Source organism: Protopterus annectens, chromosome 1.part0 (assembly GCF_019279795.1).
Source record: "Protopterus annectens isolate FY-2018-M chromosome 1.part0, PAN1.0, whole genome shotgun sequence".
Classification (NCBI taxonomy): Eukaryota; Metazoa; Chordata; order Ceratodontiformes; family Protopteridae; genus Protopterus; species Protopterus annectens.
In genome coordinates this window covers 588402524-588422999 of record NC_056725.1, presented here as the reverse complement: position 1 = coordinate 588422999, position 20476 = coordinate 588402524, and the positions used below count along the sequence as shown (strand labels likewise).

Genomic DNA, 20476 nt, shown 5'->3' with positions numbered 1-20476 from the left:
TGAATATACTCTAACATCTACATTTATGCTAAGTGTATACAACTGTACTTTCAGAGTTTAGTTTTGACCTTTGGTAACTGGAGCTTACAAGTTCTCCATTTATTTTTCATTTTACTCCAGGTGTTTTGGTTTACTACAGCCTTAAGGAAGCATGTTTTTTGCTTGCTCTTGTGCTTGTGACTTGTCATAGATGAAAAGGGTCTGTGAATGATTAGGTCAATTATCTGCGGAACAACCTTTGTGCAACAAAATGTGCTTTTTTTTTTTTTTTTTTTTTTTTTTTTTGAGCCTATGAGTTCCTTTGACCTCAAACTTCTCTTAGAAAACTTTGTATTTGGTACCGATTACCTGTACTTAAAAATTTCTTGGAGTGTAGTGTGAGAAAGTGTCAGTAGTAAGGAGTACTACAGCAGTGATCTACTTGAGTATCTATTGTTGTGGTAGGTTCTTATACTGTCATACGTTTTGTTCCTTTGACCTTGTGGAGGTGTAGCCTGACACCAACTGGTTATGCAGTTTGAGTGCTGTCTTAATAAACCCTTCCCCTTTGTGGAACTCTGACTTCATGATAAATGGACTTGCCAGCCTGCTATTTGGGCCTATTGTCTCTGTGGCACTGAAGTTCATTTAATAGAAAATGCTGTTCTGGTGGCCTTCTCAATGCATTTTATCTCTGAACTTCAGGCCCTTTAGTACATCCAATGTAACAAATTCATTTTACTTCACACAAGTAGTTTGAGTGGTTTCCATGCATCTGTCCTTCCACCTCCCATTTCTATGGAGGTGGCAAAAAGCAGAGAAGAGGCAGTCTTTTACACAGTTTATGTGCTTTTCCACTTCAGAGATTTACCAGAGGAGGGTGCATGTACTTAGAAAGATCAAGCTGTTATTCAGCTCCTTCACTTTAGTAAGGAAAGAGCATATAGCTGCCCTGCAAACACCTTTCAAGTGGTATGCCAGATGCATATTTTTGTCATCAGAGACCTAACCATCCATTGGCAATTGCTGTAGTCAAGGACCCAGTATACAGGAGGAGTTGCTTCCATCATTTTATTCAGGAATGTCTTCAACAGACATCTGTTCCAGACTGATTTTGTCTTTGCTGTTCATTTTTCTCCATCATTGTCTTGATAAGCATGTCAGTATGTTTGTCTTCATTTGGGATGTCTTTTCTGGGCTCTGGAGTTTGACTTTGAGCAGGCTTCTGGCTTCTCCACCATGGCAATATTAAATGAAAATTTGCACAACCTGGGAGCCATTATAAAGTTGCCCAATCATGGCTGTAACACATAGTCTGTTACTGTATTGAAAGGCCTTGTCTGAGTCAGGAATAGCTTTTGGCATCCTCCTGAGAAAAGTGTTTTCCATCAATACCTGCTCCTGGAATTGTCTAATTCGTGCAAGATTGTATTATCATTTGATCCTATACTGTTCCTTTTGTCCGCTTTGACTGGTGGGTAGTGCACCCTTATGGTGGATCTGGTCCAGCAACTTCACTAGTACACAGCTTGCTTCAATGCTCCGGCCCCTCTTCTTTCCCATAATGCGTTTGTGTCCTCACAGTCCCTCAGATCTCATTTACTGCCTTTCACTTCAGAAGAAACCTTCCAGTGCTCAACTTCTTTTTCAGATAAGTGCTTCCTTTTTGCTAATTTGTCAGATTCTCTGTAAATACCTTTTCAGTATTATTGTTCCTTGCTTTTTCTATCTTGTAGTTACCTAACAAAAAATGCTATCTCTTCCCTATCTCCATTTTAGGCTAAGGCGTAATTCCCTCTTACTAACAGCATTTCTTGCTAATTCCTTCATGTATATCCTTTATTCATACAGTGTTAGAATTAAATTTGTCTTTTCTGGAGTGTGCTTCATTACTTCAATTCCAGTTTATTTTAATTTCTTCTTGTTACTCATACTGGTCTGTTAGTCTGCTGTTTGTCTTTGAAATTTATGGTCAAGGCTTCAGGCTTTAGGAAGTGCTGAAAGTGTAGGCACCCCAGTGCACACATGATTCATGCACTGTGTCTGGGCTTGGAATACCACGGGCTTTGTGTAAGATTTATAAGACCTTCTGACCTTGCATATTGCTTGAGCATAGAAATAAGCTGCTTATAGTTCTTCCTGTGGATTCTGGGGACTAGTCTTAGTACAAGATTAATGGTAAAAACAAAGTACAAGGATAGAGAGACAGTGCAAAAGAAGAGAATAAAGAGGAAAATGACAAGCTCCCTGCGGTTGCCCTTTGAAGGTGTTGAAGCCTTTTCCATCTGCCAAGGCTTCGGCTCTGATCCTGGAGAAGAGCCATCCGCACCCAAGCCTTAATTATTGCTACCCATCGGTACTGAACCCATCCATCCTCAGTACCGACAAATCTCTAAGAAGGGATTCATCTAGTGGCTGATCCTTGAGAGAGAGAGAGCTATCTACAGGATGTCCTTCAAGGATGCATCTGCAGTCCTAACATATGGGTTGTCCTGCCTCAGGCAGCCCTTCGGTCGGCCGGATTCCAAAGTCTGGGTCTGGCCTCGGCTGATGTCGCACTTCACCCGACGTCATAGCTGCTGTGAATTGGGTATAAAGGCATCAGCCGACGCCATTTTCCTCAGTCTTTCTTGCCACGCGGTGCCCGAAGCAGAAGCTGTTCGCAAGTGCCGGTCGGTCAGATCCAGAGATTTCTACTACCGAAGACTTCTAAAAAGCTAAGTACCCCGTTGGGGACTCTCTCTTGCCTCAGCCGATGTCAGAAAAAGCAAACAATTGTTTAACTTGTGGGAAACAAATACCTCATAAGGATTTCCACTCTTACTGCCTTCCTTGCTTAGGCCCAGACCATGACGTATCAGCTTGTCTAGCCTGTGCTTCCTTCAACCGATGGACACTTAGACGTCGGTCGGAGTTTGCAGAGGAGTTTTTTGGTCCCGCTTTTGCTTACAAAATGCCGTTGGAGAGTCCGACTTCACAATTAGCTAAAAAGCGTAAGGAAAAGGACCGACACTCGCGGTCCGTGGTTTCGGCCGAAACCATGGTTAAGCCTACCGCGAGTGTCTCGGTTTCGGCTGAAACAGAGTCCTCTGTTCTTCCTTCGGCCCAAAGCTTGCCTCCGATAGCCGAGGCCTCACACAGCATGGCTGAATCCGCTACTGAAATTACCCCTGCTGTAGCAGGCCCCCAGGATTTATCAGATACTATTCCTTTAGACATATCTACTCCTGCACGTGGAGCTGCTAGGTCCCCTGCATCTATGTCTATCAAGGCTATTTCTAGGGCTAAAGAAGCTAAATCTTCTAAGGCCTTGCCTGCTAAAACCCCCTCACACAGGCCTACCTCCAGTTCTCAAATGTTCAGCTTGGCTGAGGATCTCATTTCTTTGATCAGGGGATCCCAACCTCACCCAGACAGGGCCTCTCAACCCCCTCCAGAGAAGAGGCCTAGAGCAGAGCCCCCGGATCCTGTTTCTACAGACTATTCCTCGGGTGATTCAGAAAACTCAGGTCCTCCAGAAGGCCCATATTCTCCTTATGAGGATTCTGATGCAGAAGACTCCATTCCTTCTGCCTCTCCTCCTGAGGAATTTTCTTTTGGGGAAACCTTACATGCTATGAGAGAGCATTTTCAATGGCAGGGCCAGGATTTTTCAGATTCAAGGAAAAGGCTAAGGACCTTTTTACATTTACCACAGCATAGGCCTTTAGCCATTCCTCCAGTACTAACAGTGGTTGATGATGCTTATAATGATGCCTGTACTGCCCCTGACTCTCTTCCCCCGGCCCCTGCCAAGCCCGACAGATATTACAGGGTCCCGGACACACACTTTCACTTGTATAAGGCTCCTATTGCAGATCCTGAAACCATTTCACAGGGCCCCAAAGCTGTAGCAGCTGCCTCTGCCAAAACCCCCCTCCCCTCTGAAAGAGAATCTAGAGCATTAGAGAGATGGGGTAAAAAAGTTTATACTTCTGCTACTCTTTCGGCTAGGGCCTTAAACTGTCAATTCCACATGATTCAGTATCAGGAATTTTTGTTAGACCAGCTAAATAAAAAAACTGTCCTCTCCTGAACCTATAGACCGTAAGTCCCTTCAGGATTTGGTACATAACACTCAGCAGGTCAGTAATCATTCCTTAAAATGCGGCTATGATGCACTGGAGGCTTCCTTTAGATCAGCTATGACTGGAACAGTGATTAGAAGGCATGCCTGGTTAAAAGAGCAATCCTTACCAGACCATGTAAAGTCGAAGCTCCTAGATGCTCCCATGGAGAAACAAAGTTTGTTTGGCTCCCCTGCACAGCAAGTGCTAAAGAAGGTGGAAGAAAAAGCAAAATCTGTCCAAACAGTCAAGGATTTCTTACAGGTCCAGCCTCCGAGGTTTAGTAGAAATTGGCCTTCGAAGAATTGGTCCTTTCCAGACACCTCCAGAGCACAGAGAGGCAGAAATAGGCGCCCGAGAGGCAGAGGTCAATCCAGAGGTGCCTACAGGGGACGTCAGTGGCAGCCTAACAACCAGAGAAGTACTGCCACGGATTCAGCTACGACCACTTCCACAGGGCAGACACAATGACTTGACTCTGATACCGCCTACCAGGGAACAACTGCAAGCACCCTTAGGCGGAAAGCTTGCCTTATTTTCCGTAAACTGGCATTACATTACAGGAGACAAATGGATTTTACAGACAAAAGACAAAGGCTACAGGTTTCACTTCCACACTCTACCAAAAAAGAGAGGAATGCCAAACCTACCACCAAACCAAAAAACAAACGCTCTAGGACAAATCAACCACCTACTAAGGATGAGAGCTATAGAAAAGGTACAGCCTATGGAACAAGGGCAAGGATTTTACTCCAGACTTTTCCTGGTACCAAGGAAAGAAAACCAATGGAGGCCTATTCTCGACCTGTCCGCTCTGAACACATATCTCATTGTTCCAAAATTCAAAATGCTGACCCTACAGCAACTTCTTCCCATGCTGGGAAGGAGTCTTGGCTGGTGACTCTAGATCTCAAGGAGGCATACCTGCACGTCCCTATACGACCAGATTGCAGAAGATACCTCAGATTTCTTGCAGGATCAGAGCATTATCAATTCTCAGCATTGCCCTTTGGCTTATCTACTGCGCCCAGAGTATTCACGAAATGCCTGGCATCAGTAATTGCTCATTGCAGGCTTCTGGGAATTCAGATTTATCCATACCTGGACGACTGCCTAATACAAGTGGACAACAAGACCAAATTAACAAAAGATTTGGAAAGGGTTATACAACTACTGCAAGCCCTGGGATACACAGTCAACATGAAAAAGTCAAGGCTGGTACCATCCCAAAGGATAACATTCTTGGGTGCAGAACTGGACACATCAAATCAAATGGCATTTCTCACAGCAGAAAAGCAAAAGCAACTACCACTCTATTTCATGGCATTAACAACGCAGAACCAGCTTACAGCAAGGAAAGTCCTGCAAGCCCTGGGTTACATGGCATCCTGCATAATATTGATTCCACATGCCAGGCTACATATGAGGAAGTTACAATGGTACCTAAGGAATGTATGGTCTCAACACAAGCACAGTCTAGAAGCCCAGATTCCAATAATTCCATGCCTGAAACAAGAATTCCTGTGGTGGGCTCAGGCCTGTCAGTTGAACAGAGGTCTGCCCTTCCACAAACCTCACCCAAGCCAGACTATCACCACGGACGCCTCAGACCTAGGCTGGGGGGCACACATGGTGGACAAGTGTATACAAGGCCTATGGACACAAGACCAGCTGAACCTACACATAAATCAAAAAGAGATGCTGGCAGTGAAACAGGCACTTCAGACCTTTTCTTCAACAGGGTCATTTGCTGATAAGGACGGACAACACCACAGTCATGTGGTATATCAACAAACAGGGAGGCACACACTCATATCCTCTATGCCGGATGGCAATGGACCTGTGGAATGTGGCCCTGAACCACAACATTCAACTCCAGGCCAAATTTGTGCCAGGAAAAGAAAATTCACTAGCAGACACCTTAAGCAGAACAACAACGGATGCCCACGAATGGATGCTGCATCCAGACATCTTCAAAACCATTACAAAGAAATGGGGACTACCAGAAATAGACCTGTTTGCATCCCCACACAACCACCAATTGAGGAAATTCTGCACAAGGACATACCACCCACTTGCTTGGAAGGTGGACTCCCTATCCTTCAGTTGGGAAAACCTGACAGCATATGCATTCCCACCTCTTCCTTTGATGCACAAAGTGCTACTGAAGATCAAAGAAGATCACCCAAGAATCATCCTGATAGCTCCAGACTGGCCGAGGCAGCATTGGTACCCGCTACTGAGGAGTATGTCTCGGACACACGCATGGCCTCTACCTCTAGTTCCTTTACTGCTAACACAGAACAACTACAAGATCCTACATCCAAACTTGAAAACACTACAGCTAGCTGCTTGGAATATTACATAAAGCAAAATAACCCAGATTTATCTCCGAGGGTTAAAGACATTATCCTGGAGGCTCGCAGACCCTACACAAGGAAGACTTATTCAGCCAAATGGAAAAGATACCTCATTTGGAGTGCAGCAAAAGGAGAAAATGTATCATTAGCAAACATAGCTAACATCCTGGAATACTTAGCAGAACTTTTCCACGATGGCCTGTCTTACTCCTCCATTAAGATTCATGCATCAGCAATTTCAGCAGAATACAACATGGATCCTCCAGTCTTCTCTCATCCTCTACTCAGGCAGTTTCTGAGAGGAATTAAAAATGTAAAGCCTCCAAGGAAGCCACCTTTGCCTACATGGGACCTTAACTTTGTGCTGGAAAAGTTAACACTTCCCCCTTTCGAACCAGCAGCAACAGCAGAATTACAGTTCTTATCTTGGAAAACTGCTTTCCTGCTTGCAATCACTTCAGCAAGAAGGGTTTCTGAATTACAGGCATTAATGGCAGTACAGCCCTTCCTTATCTTCCATCAGGATAGAGTGTCCTTGAGAACTAATCCTACTTTTATGCCAAAAGTGGTCTCCAGGGTATCATTGAACCAAGCAATCCACCTACCAACATTCTTCCCCAACCCACAGAACAGGGGGGAAAGACTACTACATACATTGGATGTGGACAGTCAATTGCGCTACTATTTGGACAGAACCAAGACCAACAGAAAAACAGACCAGCTACTGGTAGCATATGCAACAGGAATGGAAGGAAAAGCAATTTCAAAACAGACAATCTCAAAATGGATAGGAAATTGCATTAGATTTTGTTACTCTTTTCATGGAAAGACAACTCCAGAAAACATCAGACCTCACTCCACAAGGGCTACAGCCACTACTACAGCTTGCCTACGAGGAGTGGCTACCAAAGACATTTTAGAAGCTGCTACTTGGAGCTCCGTGCATACATTTGCCAAGCATTATAATCTACCTTTATACTCCAGATCCCGAGCAGGTTTTGCAACTGCTGTTTTGCAAGGGATCTTAACTACACCATAATCATCTTAGTGCCTCCTCCCCCAGTTTGGCTATGGTATTCTACCCATATGTTAGGACTGCAGATGCATCCTTGAAGGACATAGTACAGTTTTGTACCTACCATAAATGTAGATGTCCGAGAGGTATGCATCTGCAGTCAGGATTACCCACCCTCCTTCCCTCTGTGGTACTCCTAGGGTATTTGCCCATCTTGTAGCTAGCTGGGGGAATCTATTATGGTGTATTTGTTTGTATATATGTATATACATGCTTATATTGTTTGCTCTCTACTGTTTGGAACCATTTGCATTTATCCAAATTTAGCCTTCCTAGAGGGCACCTGGCATCTGGGGCAAGAAACACTGAGGAAAATGGCATCGGCTGATGCCTTTATACCCAATTCACAGCAGCTATGACGTCGGGTGAAGTGCGACATCAGCCGAGGCCAGACCCAGACTTTGGAATCCGGCCGACCGAAGGGCTGCCTGAGGCAGGACAACCCATATGTTAGGACTGCAGATGCATACCTCTCAGACATCTACATTTATGGTAGGTACAAAACTGTACTTTCCTTGGCCTTTGCCCACCCTTTCCCTTTTAAGTCTTCACTTAGGTGTATTGCGTCCTTCAGGACTGATACAGATTTTGACTGAGATTATATGATGAGGGCCTTTTGTCAAGGTGTAGATATAAATGGGTGTTATCCCATCCCATTCTATCTCAAACGCAGGTCAGGCTGGCTCATAGACTTCAATTACTTTATCATTTTCCCCCGTAACATCTGTGTACTGGTGGTATTGGAGCTGACCTCATTACCAGTTCATCCCACTTCAGCACCAGTTGGATCCAGTTCCTCAGTGCTGAGACCCCATCTGACCCACTTGACTCAGCTCCCCTCAGAGCTTATGAGGTATTGGCACAGTCCTTGAGTCTTCCTTCCCATCAACCTGGTTTGTACAATTCTGTGCAGTATAAACTCTGGCATTCTGAGATGTCTGTGTCTCCTTGCCAGTCAGCCATTCTGTGTCTGTACCTAGAAGCTCCTGTCATTGCCGTCTTTCTCTTTTGAAGATGGACTCTGTTCTGATAGGAATGTCCTCTAGGCTGTCAAGTATCCGTGTTGGCATTCAGTTTACTCAAAAGGATAATTACCTGTCCATTGATGCCGGAAGTGGATGGAACCCTCTGACTTGGCTCCTCCATTAAACACAGCTGAATTTGGATCTTTGAGCCTTCACCATCAAATCTCAAGACAGCATAGTGTTAAATACCTCAAATCTTCCCTTCCACAAGAGACCCAAGACACTTCTGGGTCTGCAGAATACCCCCCCCCCCCCCCAAAGTTCCCGGAAAGTGTAAAGTGTACATGTAAAAAGAGACTCTGATTTCCCAACAAAATTGCTCACAGCTGACACAAATCTCAGTGAAGGGGAAGGTTCCCCCAGTACCCTCCCAGTCTCCCAGGTTTGGAGAGAATTTGGAATTGATGCACCAGAGGGGAACGTGGCTCACTGTACCCAGTTCCTCTGAGTAGGAGCTGTAGTTCAAGATGCTTAGGTTTACACCCTGTACCCCAGGATGGTTATGCCTGCTAATTAAATGAGTCACCTGATGGTGGAGGGAGCCCGTCATCTCTGAAACAATACAACGCAAATCAGCTAGAATTTTATACCTAGCCAAAGACCGACTATACTGGAGCAAGGGTGGTCTTGTAGATTCTGCCATCTGAGTATGCTTTGAGACCACTCAGAACTCCTTTTCCAGGAACCGGAAGGGCTCTAACATGCTTTGATTCAAGTGGCAACAATAACCAAATAACTAAAGAGGGAAAGATGATACAGTGGATATCAAAAGTTTACACACCCCTGTTAAAATGCCAGGTTTTTGTGATATAAAAAAATGAGACCACAATAAATCATTTCAAAATTTTCCAACCTTTAATGTGACCTAAGCCTGTGCAATTGAATTGAAAACAAACAAATCTGTTAGGGGAAAAAATATAAAAAATAAAAAGCGTACAATAAGCTGGTTGCATAAGTTTGCATACCCTTAAACTAATACTTTGTTGAAGCACCTTTTGATTTAATTACAGCATTCAGTCTTCTTGGGTAGGAGTCTTATCAGCATGGCGCATCTTAACTTGGCAATTTTCGCCCACTCTTCCTTGCAAAAGCACTCCAAATCTGTCAGATTGTGAGGGCATCTCTTGTGCACAGCCCTCTTCAGGTCACCCGACAGATTTTCTATTGGATTTAGGTCTGGGCTCTGGTTGGTCATTCCAAAACTTTAATTTTCTTCTGGTGAAGCCATTCTTTTGTTGATTTAGATGTATGCTTGGGGTCATTGTCATGTTGAAAGGTGACATTCCACTAGACAGCTGAAGATTTTGGGTCAAAAGTGACTAGTATTTGGAGCTGTTCATAATTCCCTCCATCTTGACTGAAGCCCCAGTTCCAGCTGAAGAAAAGCAATGATACTCCCACCACCATGCTTCACCGTGGGGATGGTGTTCTTTTGGCGATGCAGAGTGTTTTTGCATCAAACGTACCTTTTGGAATTGTGGCCAAAAAGTTCATCCTTGGTCTCATCAGACCATAACACATTTTCCCACATGCTTTTGGGAGACTTGATGTATTGTTTTGCAAATTTTAGCCAGGCCTGGATGTTTTTCTGTGTAAGAAAAGGCTTCCGTCTTGCAACCCTACCCCATAGCCCAGACATATGGAGAATATGGGGGATTGTTGTCATATGTAGTACACGACCAGTACTTGCCAGAAATTCCTGCAGCTCCTTCAGTGTTGCTGTACGTCTCTTGGCAGCCTCCCTGACCAGTTTTCGTGTGGTCTTTTCATCAATTTTGGAGGGACATCCAGTTCTTTGCAACGTTACTGTTGTCCCATATTTTCTCCACTTTTTGATGACAGTCTTCACTGTGTTTCATTGTATAGCCAATGCTGTGGACATTTTTTTGTACCCTTCTCCTGACTGATACCTTTCAACAGTGAGATCCCTTTGATGCTTTGTAAGGTCTCTGCAAACCATGGCTTTTGCTGTGTCAAGCAACTGAGTAAATGTCAGGAAAATCCTACTAGGACAGCTAAACTTTATGATGGCAGTTATGTACCCAAAAAGACTGAATGCTGTAATTAAATCAAAAGATGCTTCAACAAAGTATTAGATTACGAGTGTGCACACTTATGCAACCAGCTTATTGTACATTTTTTTATATATATATATATATATATATATATATATATATATATATATATATTTCCCCCCTAACAGATATTTGTTTTTCAATTGAATTGTACAGATTATAGGCCACATTAAAGGTGGGAAAAGTTTTGAAATAATTTGTTGGGGTCTCATTTTTTTATATCACAAAAACTGGCATTTTAACAGGGTTGTGTAAACTTTTTGTATCCAGTGTAGATGGGAAGATGCTAAGAATTTGTTTGGACTGCAGGTTAGAGATTGCCCTCCTTATCAAGGATTAATATTGGCATATAGACAGAGAAATGGGGAGGGGGGGGGTTCCTAAACGGGAGACAGAAGCTACAGAAGCTGCCATTAAAAAGGAATAATTAGAAGAGCATATAAAGTATTGCATGGTTACTATACGAATCTATCCAAGGAGGTTAGAAAGGATTGAGAAGAGAGATTGGGCAAGCAATTCACAAAGAAACCATGAGAGGATATATGCATGTCTCCCAAATATGCAACAAAATCTAGAAGATTTAGGATTTTTGCTTGCAAGTGTTTACATAGATATTTTTATACCCTGTAGAATAGTGTGGGTATGTTGTACCTTTAAGAAGCGTTTCAAGGTTGGCACATGCATATAAATAGCAAGCACGTGCTAACTTCAGTGCCATTTTGAGAGTGCAGCTAGAAAGTGAGCTTGTATGAGTGTAGTAGCTAGTTTGTTTATAAGTTTATCTAAGTTTAAGTTATTAAGCCTCAGTCATGATATGTTTGTACATAATAAAGCTGCTTGAACAGAACCCACAAAGACTTATATTTTATCCTGACTAGACGAGCAACATACCCTAAGTAGACTCCAGAGAATTTTTCCTCAGGTAGACAGCAAATGTTGGAGGTGTGAAGCGGAAGAAAGTGGTAATTGGGAACACATTTTATGGGAGTGAAGTGAGTTAGTGGACTTTAAGGATTCCTTGCTGGATGCACTGTCGGAGATGCTGGGTGGACAGATTAGTGTGACGAGTGAGATGATTTTTCTGAGCTGTGATACAGAATCAGAATTGCTTAGACATGGTAAGGCCTTGCTATGTGTAATTATGGTAGCTGCCAAAATATTAATTACTACAAAAACAAAATCAAATTCTCAACCAACTATACTAGAAATGTAAAACTGGCTTAGAAAGCAGTACCTTAGCCACATCTGGGCAGCTGAGACCATCTAGCCATCATGCTGCTTCTTGCATAAACACCACTGCTGAAAAGGGGCAAACCTACAACCAAACAAGTAAGGAGATGGCCTGAGGGAGCAGTCTTGGCACTGCAGGATGGCTTTGAATGTACGAACTGGTCGGTGTGTAGAGAAGCAGCTGTAAAGAACCACCATATTGACCTGGAGGAGTGTATAGAATCTGTAATGGCCTCAATTTCAAAATGTGTTGATGGCGTAACAGTGATCAAATGTATCACCATGCATGCTATTTAGAAACCCTGGCTATCTGGTGAAGTGTATATGCTCCTAAAGGAACAAAATGTTGCATTTAAATCCAAAAACAAGGATGCCCTAAGAGAGGGCAAGAGCAAATCTGTGTAGATGTTTAAAGGAGACTAAGAGGACCTACAGACATAAAATTCAGGGACACTTCTCTGACCAAAGAGACTCCAGATATCTCTACAAGGCATTCAAGCCATAACTGACTGCAGATCTGCATGCTCCCCATGTAATGACAACACAGAATTTCCGAACAAACTAAACACCTGCTTCAGCAGATTTGATGTGGACAACACTGTGCCAAAAAAGCTCCCTGTTGAACAGGTTGAGGAGGTGCTATGTCTAAGAACATCTATTGTACTGAAGACACTGAGGCAAGTAAACCCAAAAAAGGCAACTGGTCCTGATAGTAATATGGGAAGGGTTCTAAGAGACTGTGCTACCCAACTGTCCACTGTACTAACAGATATATTCAGTACATCCCTGCAACTAGCCATTGTACCCAGTTGCTTCAAAAATACGACCGTCAATCCCTTTTCCAAGAAATCCCAACCGACAAGCCTAAATAATTACTGGCCAGTTGCTCTTGCATCAACAGTAATGAAGTTTTTTGAGAGGTTGATCAAGAAACCATATCTCTTCAAACCTACCTGCAACGCTGGAAACATTACAGTTTCCTTATAGATCTAACTGCTGCGTGGCTGATGCAGTGGCTATAGCACTTAATGAGTCCTTGGCACATCTAGAGAATGAGAATTGCTGTCAGAATGCTGATCGTCAATTTTAGTTTTGCCTTTAATACTGTTATCTCTCAGAATTTTATATCGAAGCTGATACATCTGGGCATCAACCCCCCCCCCATGTAAATGAATACCGGACTTTCTCATCAGTAGACCCAAAAAAAGTATGTTTGGGAAATAACAGTTCAATCAGTATTACACTGAGCACAGGTGTCCCTCAGGGCTATGTCCTGAGTCCTCTGCTGTTCACCTTGTTGACACATGACTGCGTGGCCAAGCATGAATCCAACACAATCATCAAGTTCGCAAATGATGCCACTGTCGTAGATCTAATCAGAAATGGTGAGGAAACAGTCTACAGGAATGAAGTGGAGCATCTGTTAGACTGGTGTGACAGCAACAAACTGGCCTTAAATGTAAGCTAGACTAAAGAATTAATAGTGGACTTCACTAGGACTCGGGAGATGCATCAACCTCTGGAAATTAAGGGGGTGGCAGTGGAGTCAAAAACACCAAGTTACTGGGGGTGCACATCTCAGATGACTTATCCTGGTTGACTCATATTAGCCACACAGTGAAGAAGGCACAACAACATCTGAACTTCCTATGGAAACTGAGGAAGGCAGACCTGTCTCAGTCCATCCTCAAAGCCTTCTGTAGGGGCACCATCGAGAGCATCCTCTCAAATAACATCATAGTTTGGTATGGTAACTCCAAAGTATCTGACCACAAGGCTCTCCTGAGAGTAGTGAGGACAGCGGAAAAAGTCATTGGTTACTCACTGCCATCTATGGATGATCTGCACAAGAGTCTTTGTGGAAAGGGCTAGGAAGATGATCAACAATCCCACTCACCCTGCCCATGGCATGTACTGCAGCCTTTCCTCCGGCAGGCGGTATCACAGCTTACACTGCAAAAGATCTAGACTGAACAGGAGTTTCTTCCCTCTGTCCATAAGGATGCTGAACTTGAATGCCAGGCATGACAGCAAATAATTAGATCAGTATGCCACTTGTGAAGTATCATCTGTAGTAATCACTCTGTCAAATTGCTTCAATAACTGGTACAGTTGGCCTGATTTCTTATGGTATTACTTTCTGAATGTGCTGTAGTAAGGAGTGAGTCACCACTCCATACGTGTGCAATGTGAACATCAGAATACATCATACTACAACTGATTTAAAGTGCAGCATTCTGAGCGATCACATGTGAAGTCATAGTCTTGCAATACCTACTAGTATAATATGTTTTCCTGTCAAATTGTGGTAATTTATTGTGTTATTTTAATTATTACTGTATGTACATTAGTCTTACTGTCATTCAAACTATGTGCTCATTGTTCTGTCTTGCACAGGGACCGAAGCAACGTAATTAAATTCAGCTTGCACTGCTGTGTGTATCTGATTGACAAAATTTATTTGGACTTTGATTAGATGTAGTGAATATAGTAATATAGATAAAACTGCACTTCAGATCTTTAGAAAAGTTTAGGAGCAGACTACATTGGAAAAATTGGGAATTCTGGGAACAATACATACAGGGGAGGAATGAGGTTTAAAAGAAGGGAGGACTTAGATGAGCTAAGTAATGTTTGACTGGAAGTGATTGGGTAGATTATAACTGATATACAATGCTTGCAACTAGGAGTGTGCCAGTATCATTTGATATGTAAAATGCTTGCAACTAGGAGTGTGCAGGTGTGGTTTGTTTTCATTTGTATAAATGTATTATTCCCTGTGTTGTAAGTGATGGTTTAATAAAGATGTTTCTTGTTTAAAAAAAAAGAGGCCACAATAACTTTAAGATAGGAGCCCTTTATTCGGAAGACAGTCTCAATGTCCCTGAGGACTTGCCTGGTTGCTACACACTGGCTGCATTTTCTTCACCTAAATTACTGGATGGTTGTCATGCAAACCAAATGAGTAAAGAGCATTGTATGCAGAGGCTGTACAATCCTCTCCATCTCAAATCCAAGTATTACTATTCGTCTAACCACAACCCCCTGCACGTTCACCAAGGGAATATCTGTAGTTACAACTCATTTCTTTCTGAAAGAGTTCCATGTGTTCTTATACTACACAGTTGGCTGCTTGTTGTCATGACAAGAGAATTTCTAGTCTCATCAGAAGACTGTTTGCTTTGTTTGTGGCTGTCTTTTGGGCATTTCAATTGGTCTCTTAAGATTCCAAACTGGAGCCTTTTCAAACTATAGATGTCATTGTATTCTATCTGGACACAATCCTGAAAATTGCAGAACTATAAGACATCAGCCCTCTATCTCAAGCAAATAATATCCACACTTCAGGAGACCTCTCCTCCTGTTTCTATGGTGTTACAGATATTAGACATGATAGCAGCCTTCATTAGTTTAGTTCCACATGCCAGATATCACATGAAAGTGCTACAGTGGACATTTATTGTTCATTGATTATAGTCACTATAGCTTAAATTTTCATGTGGGTCACCTCAGTCTCTGGTGGATAAATTCTTCACCAGTCCCAGCAGGCTATAACCCTTCATTCTTACCCCAACCATTAGCCACTGTCTTCATGGAACCTCCTTTTGAGTGGTGATGGAGGAATGGGTCATTTCAAGAGGAGAGGAGGCCAAGGGACATTGTCACAATGTGGGTCTCATCTACACAACATTCTCTTGTAGATGAGCGAGGTTCTTCAAATGTTGCATGCAATACAGGTCTTCCTTCCCCAGGGTGTAAGATCTCAAGCGACGTGGAAACACTTCTGTAGTGTAGTGCATTGACATGCAAGGAAGAACTCCGTCATACCTGTTCTGCCGAGAGGCTGTTGGAGTCTGACAGTGGACAATTACTTCATAATTTCAGTGCATATTCCAGGTTAGATCAGCCTCTTAGACAGGCTCAGCTATTGCGTCTTGATGCCTCGCAAGTTGTCCCTCAAACCAGAAGTAGCACACACGTTTTTTCAATACTGATAGCTGCCTTATTGCAACCTCTTCACCTCGCCAATCAGTACCCAGTGCAATAACTACTCTGTCTTCATCCCTGTATAAGCACAGGCACCCAGGGACTCTTGTCTATCTTCGGCCTCCTGGCCATCTTTATAGGTTCATAGGTAGGTACTAGGCTATCGGCCCAAGGGCCTACGTAAGCCTAGCCAACAAGGTTCCCTGGCTTACGCCACCCAAGAAAGTTATTTTCCTGTGCCACTGTCGAGCAGAGTGTATTTCCTATTTCCCATCCACTCATCAAGATTTTTCTTGAGTGCTAATGAAGAACTTTGCTTGACATAGATGGGTACCTATTCCAGAGTATGGGAAGTCTGTGGGAAAGGAATCTATCCCTCCAGCATGTCCTGTTTATTGTGGTGACAAGGTTTAGGCCTCTAGAACGTGTAGCTCGGACGGATTGGGATTTCTTTAGGTGTAGCATGTCCAGCAGCTCTGGGTTTGACTTAGCTTTATATGGTAGGCAGAAGGCAGAGAGCACCTCGGAGTAGGCGATATGCTACAGAGTAAAGCTGGAGTTTTTTGAGGTGGTCAGTGTAGGGTATTTGTTTGAGGCCAGTAATCCTCTTTTTGAGGTACGTCTGTGGCCTTTCCAGCTACTGCAGATGTCTTGTGAGGTACATTCCAAAAGGGGCGTTGTACTCTATAATGGGTCTAATGAGTGTCGAGTAGAGGGGAACAATGACCTCTTTTTTTTCTGGATGAGAACTCTTTTATGATGAGGTGTGCCACATAGAAGGACTTCCTGACTACTGTGGCGATGTGACTATCAAAGGAGAGACTACTGTGCACCTGGGTCCCAAGGTCTCTTATCACACATTTGGTGTTAAGTAGATTGCTGCCTATGTGGTAGTTCATGGGTACATAGTTTTTACCAAAGGGGATGACACTGTACTTTTTGGCATTGAGCTTGAGGCCATGGCTCTGACACAAGGCATCTGTCTCAGCGAGGCCCTTCTGTAGGATATCCACATCATTTGGGGACTTGACTATGGCTCCTAGTTTGCAGTCATCTGCAAACTTCCTTAGCCAGAGACCTTCTGTGTTAGCCTGCACTTCAGAGAAGTAGATACCAAACAGGAGAGGTCCCAGGATGGAACCCTGTGGTACTCCACTTGTCACTGCTTTGAGGTCAGATTTGGAGTCTGCAACTTTTATAGTATGCCTTCTTTCCTTTTTTTCTACTTCTCATGACCGATTCCTACAGTATGTGTCTCAGTGCAAGGCCTCAGCCATCCTCCCTCTTTTGGCTTAAGAAAATTTGGTTTCATCAAAAATTGCCCTGACTGCTAGATTCTCTCTGGATGTCTTGTCACACAAATTTGGCAAATCTCACACAGATGTATTCTTGAAACCAACAATTTCAGTTGGCCAGTGATTATCCTTTTCTGCTAGGGTCGTTCAGCCTCACAGAAAGACAACTGGAAAACTCTACAAGAGCAAATGGAAAAGGTTTTCGCTTTGGGTGGTGCATCAAGGACTATATCCTTTCTCAGTCTCTGTTTTTTCAGTTTCTAGCAACTCTGACTGTTGCTGTAGTTGCTTCATGATCAAGGTTTATTTGATACCCATGTTTGATTTTCACCAGGGGTTCAGTTCCATTACTTTAGCCTCACAAAAAGTTTGCTAAATCTTTCTAAAACGTCCCTTCCTTCTAAAACTTTCCATCAAAGACGCTTCTCTGAGATGGGATTTGACCTTTGGTTTTACACTACAAGGGAGGTTCCTTTATCCTGTCCTGATGTTCTGTCTGCATGCTTCACTGTACATTTCATAAAAAGAATTCTGAAACTGGTCATTGTCACCACCTCTTTGATGGCCAAAAAAGGTGTGGTTTCATGACATGAAGTCTTTGGTGATAAAGAAGCCGACCTTGTTCTAGCCAAGGCAGTGCCCCAACATTGGAGTGATTACTGGGCCCACTTCAGAGATTGAGTGTTGCTTTAGCTACTTTTATACCACAGTACCTTTTAGTTGAAGTGTCAGAAATAATTAAAGCTGCCAGGAAGCCGTCCGTTTACCAGGTAACAGTTTACTAAGTGGAAAATATTCTAAATGTGTGTAGTGACACACACTGTTGCACTGTTTGGTCAGTTTGCTGGTCATCCTAACATATCACAGTCACACTGGTAATGTGGGCCTTATTTTCATAACAAAGGTGCATATGTGCACTTTTTCTTCCCATCATGACGTTGAGGTGAGATGGCTGTTGCTCGTCATCAATTGGTAATGTAATTCCTTGAGGTAGTTCTGTTTATCCATCTTGAGGTTCTCTCAGTGGAATGTGACATTTGATTGCCAGATCTGTTCATATTGAGGTTTCATTTTCCAAGACAGAAACGTGGAATCAAGTTTTTTGGTAGTTTTCCTTTTCTGTAGGATCTTGGAGCTGCAGGTCTTCAAGAATTGGAGCATAATTGTTTAAATGGCTTGGTTGTCTTTCAGGCGTAATTCATGTATCTTTCTTTAAGTCTTAATTTCCATAAACTAATTGGTCCGTCCCGTTTCCTTTGGTATAACAGAAATGAGGAGAATGAGAGACCTGTACTTACAAGACAAAATCTGCAGAGTCCTTAAGCCAGGTGTCACTCACTCAGTCCAAAAAACAAGCACTATAAGAAACTTTCCACCAGGTGTTCTCAGTGGAATAACTGTACAAAAATATTCCTCAGATTTGAAGCAATATGAACCAAGTACTGGTTTTAAGTTTAGTAACAGTTAATACCAGTACTAGGTTCATATTGTTTCAGATTGGGGGAGTATTTTTGTACAGAGCCCTGTACCTGCATATACCCCTCGTTATACAGTCATGAGTTCAGGGTCTACGTGAAGCAAGTATGCTGTTTCTGAAGTAAAGAACTGCCATTTGTCCCTCTTGCTGTGGTGATTAAGGAAGCAGGCTCTTTTCTAGTAGATTGCCTACTGTGTCACCTTATGTATCTGGTTTCATTGACATTTAGAATATGCTGTTATCCAAGGCCACTGTATTAATAGCTTGGCTGCTTTCAGTACTCTCTTCAAAAGTATCTGTGCTGCTGACATCTATGCCATGCTCACCTGGTCTACAATTTAAACCTTTCATTACTAAGAATTATTGTGTGCTGTGATTGTAGGAATTGGGCCTTATTTTGGTACCTTAGGACTTGATCTTCAGTCCTTTAACTTTTGGTTGCCCTCCATTTCGGCTACCCTGATGAATTTGCTGCTTGGGAAGTCTACTCATTTGCCTATTAAGAAGGGATTTTGCTGTTAAGTGTAATAGATAGGCCCATAATGTGTCAGTCGAATTAGATGGACCTCAGTTGCTGCATTACCTAAAATCTGGATAGAGTCTCCTTGCAGCAGCAAGATTTCCTGTTCCCTTTAAGTCAGGCAAGCATACATTTGTAATTTTTTGTTAACAATGTAGGTGTCAGATCTGTATTATTTTTTCCTGTGTGTATAGGAAATGTGTTTGGTCAGTTGGCTAGTGAACTGCTGAGCTCAGGGGATACGTTATGCTATTATACTATCAAATAAGATGTTACAGCATGTGTCAGTAAACTGTGTATCTGTGACCTCCCCAAATGAGCATGAATGTTTGTTTAAAAAAAAATTGAGCAGGATAGATGGTGATCCAGTCCTGCACCCATCAAGGAGATACCCTAAAGATCAACCCATAGGCTGCTATTGTACCCATCACTTTGCATAACTGGAGAAATTCAGTTTAGGCATGTTGGAGAATCATTAAGTCCTGCAGTCTTTTGAGTGGCTTTGTTGTACAGTACTTGTGCTGCATTGGCATATTATATGACATAATGTGCAGGTCTTTGAAGTAGAACGGCTGAAGTACAGGAGTAAACACTGATAGAATTGCATTAAAAATTGTTAGGATTTGAAATGAGGGTGAAGTTCTGTATTGTATGTGCTGATTTAGTTTATGCAGCTAACTTATTCAAACTCTGTGGTAGCATTCTTTAATTTTACTTTAATCATCATGTAACAGAATTGTTTATTTTTCCCTTTGCTGTAAAGGTGAGTGCTGAAACATGTGAAGCAATACCTGCCACTGATGTTGGTCTTCCTTCTACCCCTCCTGCTTCTGCCAGTAATCCACTTGAGCTGTTTCAAAAAGTTGCTGCTCAAGGTGATGTTGTTCGAGATTTAAAGGTAAAGAAGGCACCAAAGAGTGAAGTAGATGCTGCAGTACAGCATTTGTTGTCTTTGAAGACAGACTACAAGCAAATGACTGGCCAGGAGTACAAGCCAGGGAACCCACCAGCTAAATTATGTGCACCGCCTACCCTGTCTGGTTCATCCATTGGTACTGATGGAAGAAGTCTGTATGATAAGGTGTCTCAGCAAGGAGAAGTGGTTCGAAAGCTGAAATCTGAAAAGGCTCCCAAGGTAATTCCTTTTAAATTTTCAGTGTGGCTGATTTCCTAGATTCTGATTTTGTTTTGGTGCATCACAAAACATGCTTTCCATACATTTCTTTTTATAGGTTCATAGGCAAGTACTAGGCTATCTGCCCGAGGGCATCTATACGCCTAGCCAGAATGTGTCGGCTTTTGCCGCCCCCTTAGATTAGTTCCCTGTGCCTCTGTCCAGCAGAGCCA

The 20476-nt window shown here is 42.8% G+C and overlaps 1 protein-coding gene across 13 annotated transcripts in view; it reads left to right on the top strand.

Moving 5' to 3' along the window:
* Nucleotides 1–20476, top strand: part of EPRS1 (glutamyl-prolyl-tRNA synthetase 1) — a 1752234-nt gene that overhangs the window by 955533 nt on the left and 776225 nt on the right. For all 13 annotated transcript variants that reach the window (XM_044061601.1, XM_044061548.1, XM_044061611.1 and 10 more), the window contains one exon: nt 19893–20264. In XM_044061601.1, coding sequence (XP_043917536.1) covers nt 19893–20264 — 372 coding nt within the window. The remainder of the gene's footprint in view (nt 1–19892; nt 20265–20476) is intronic.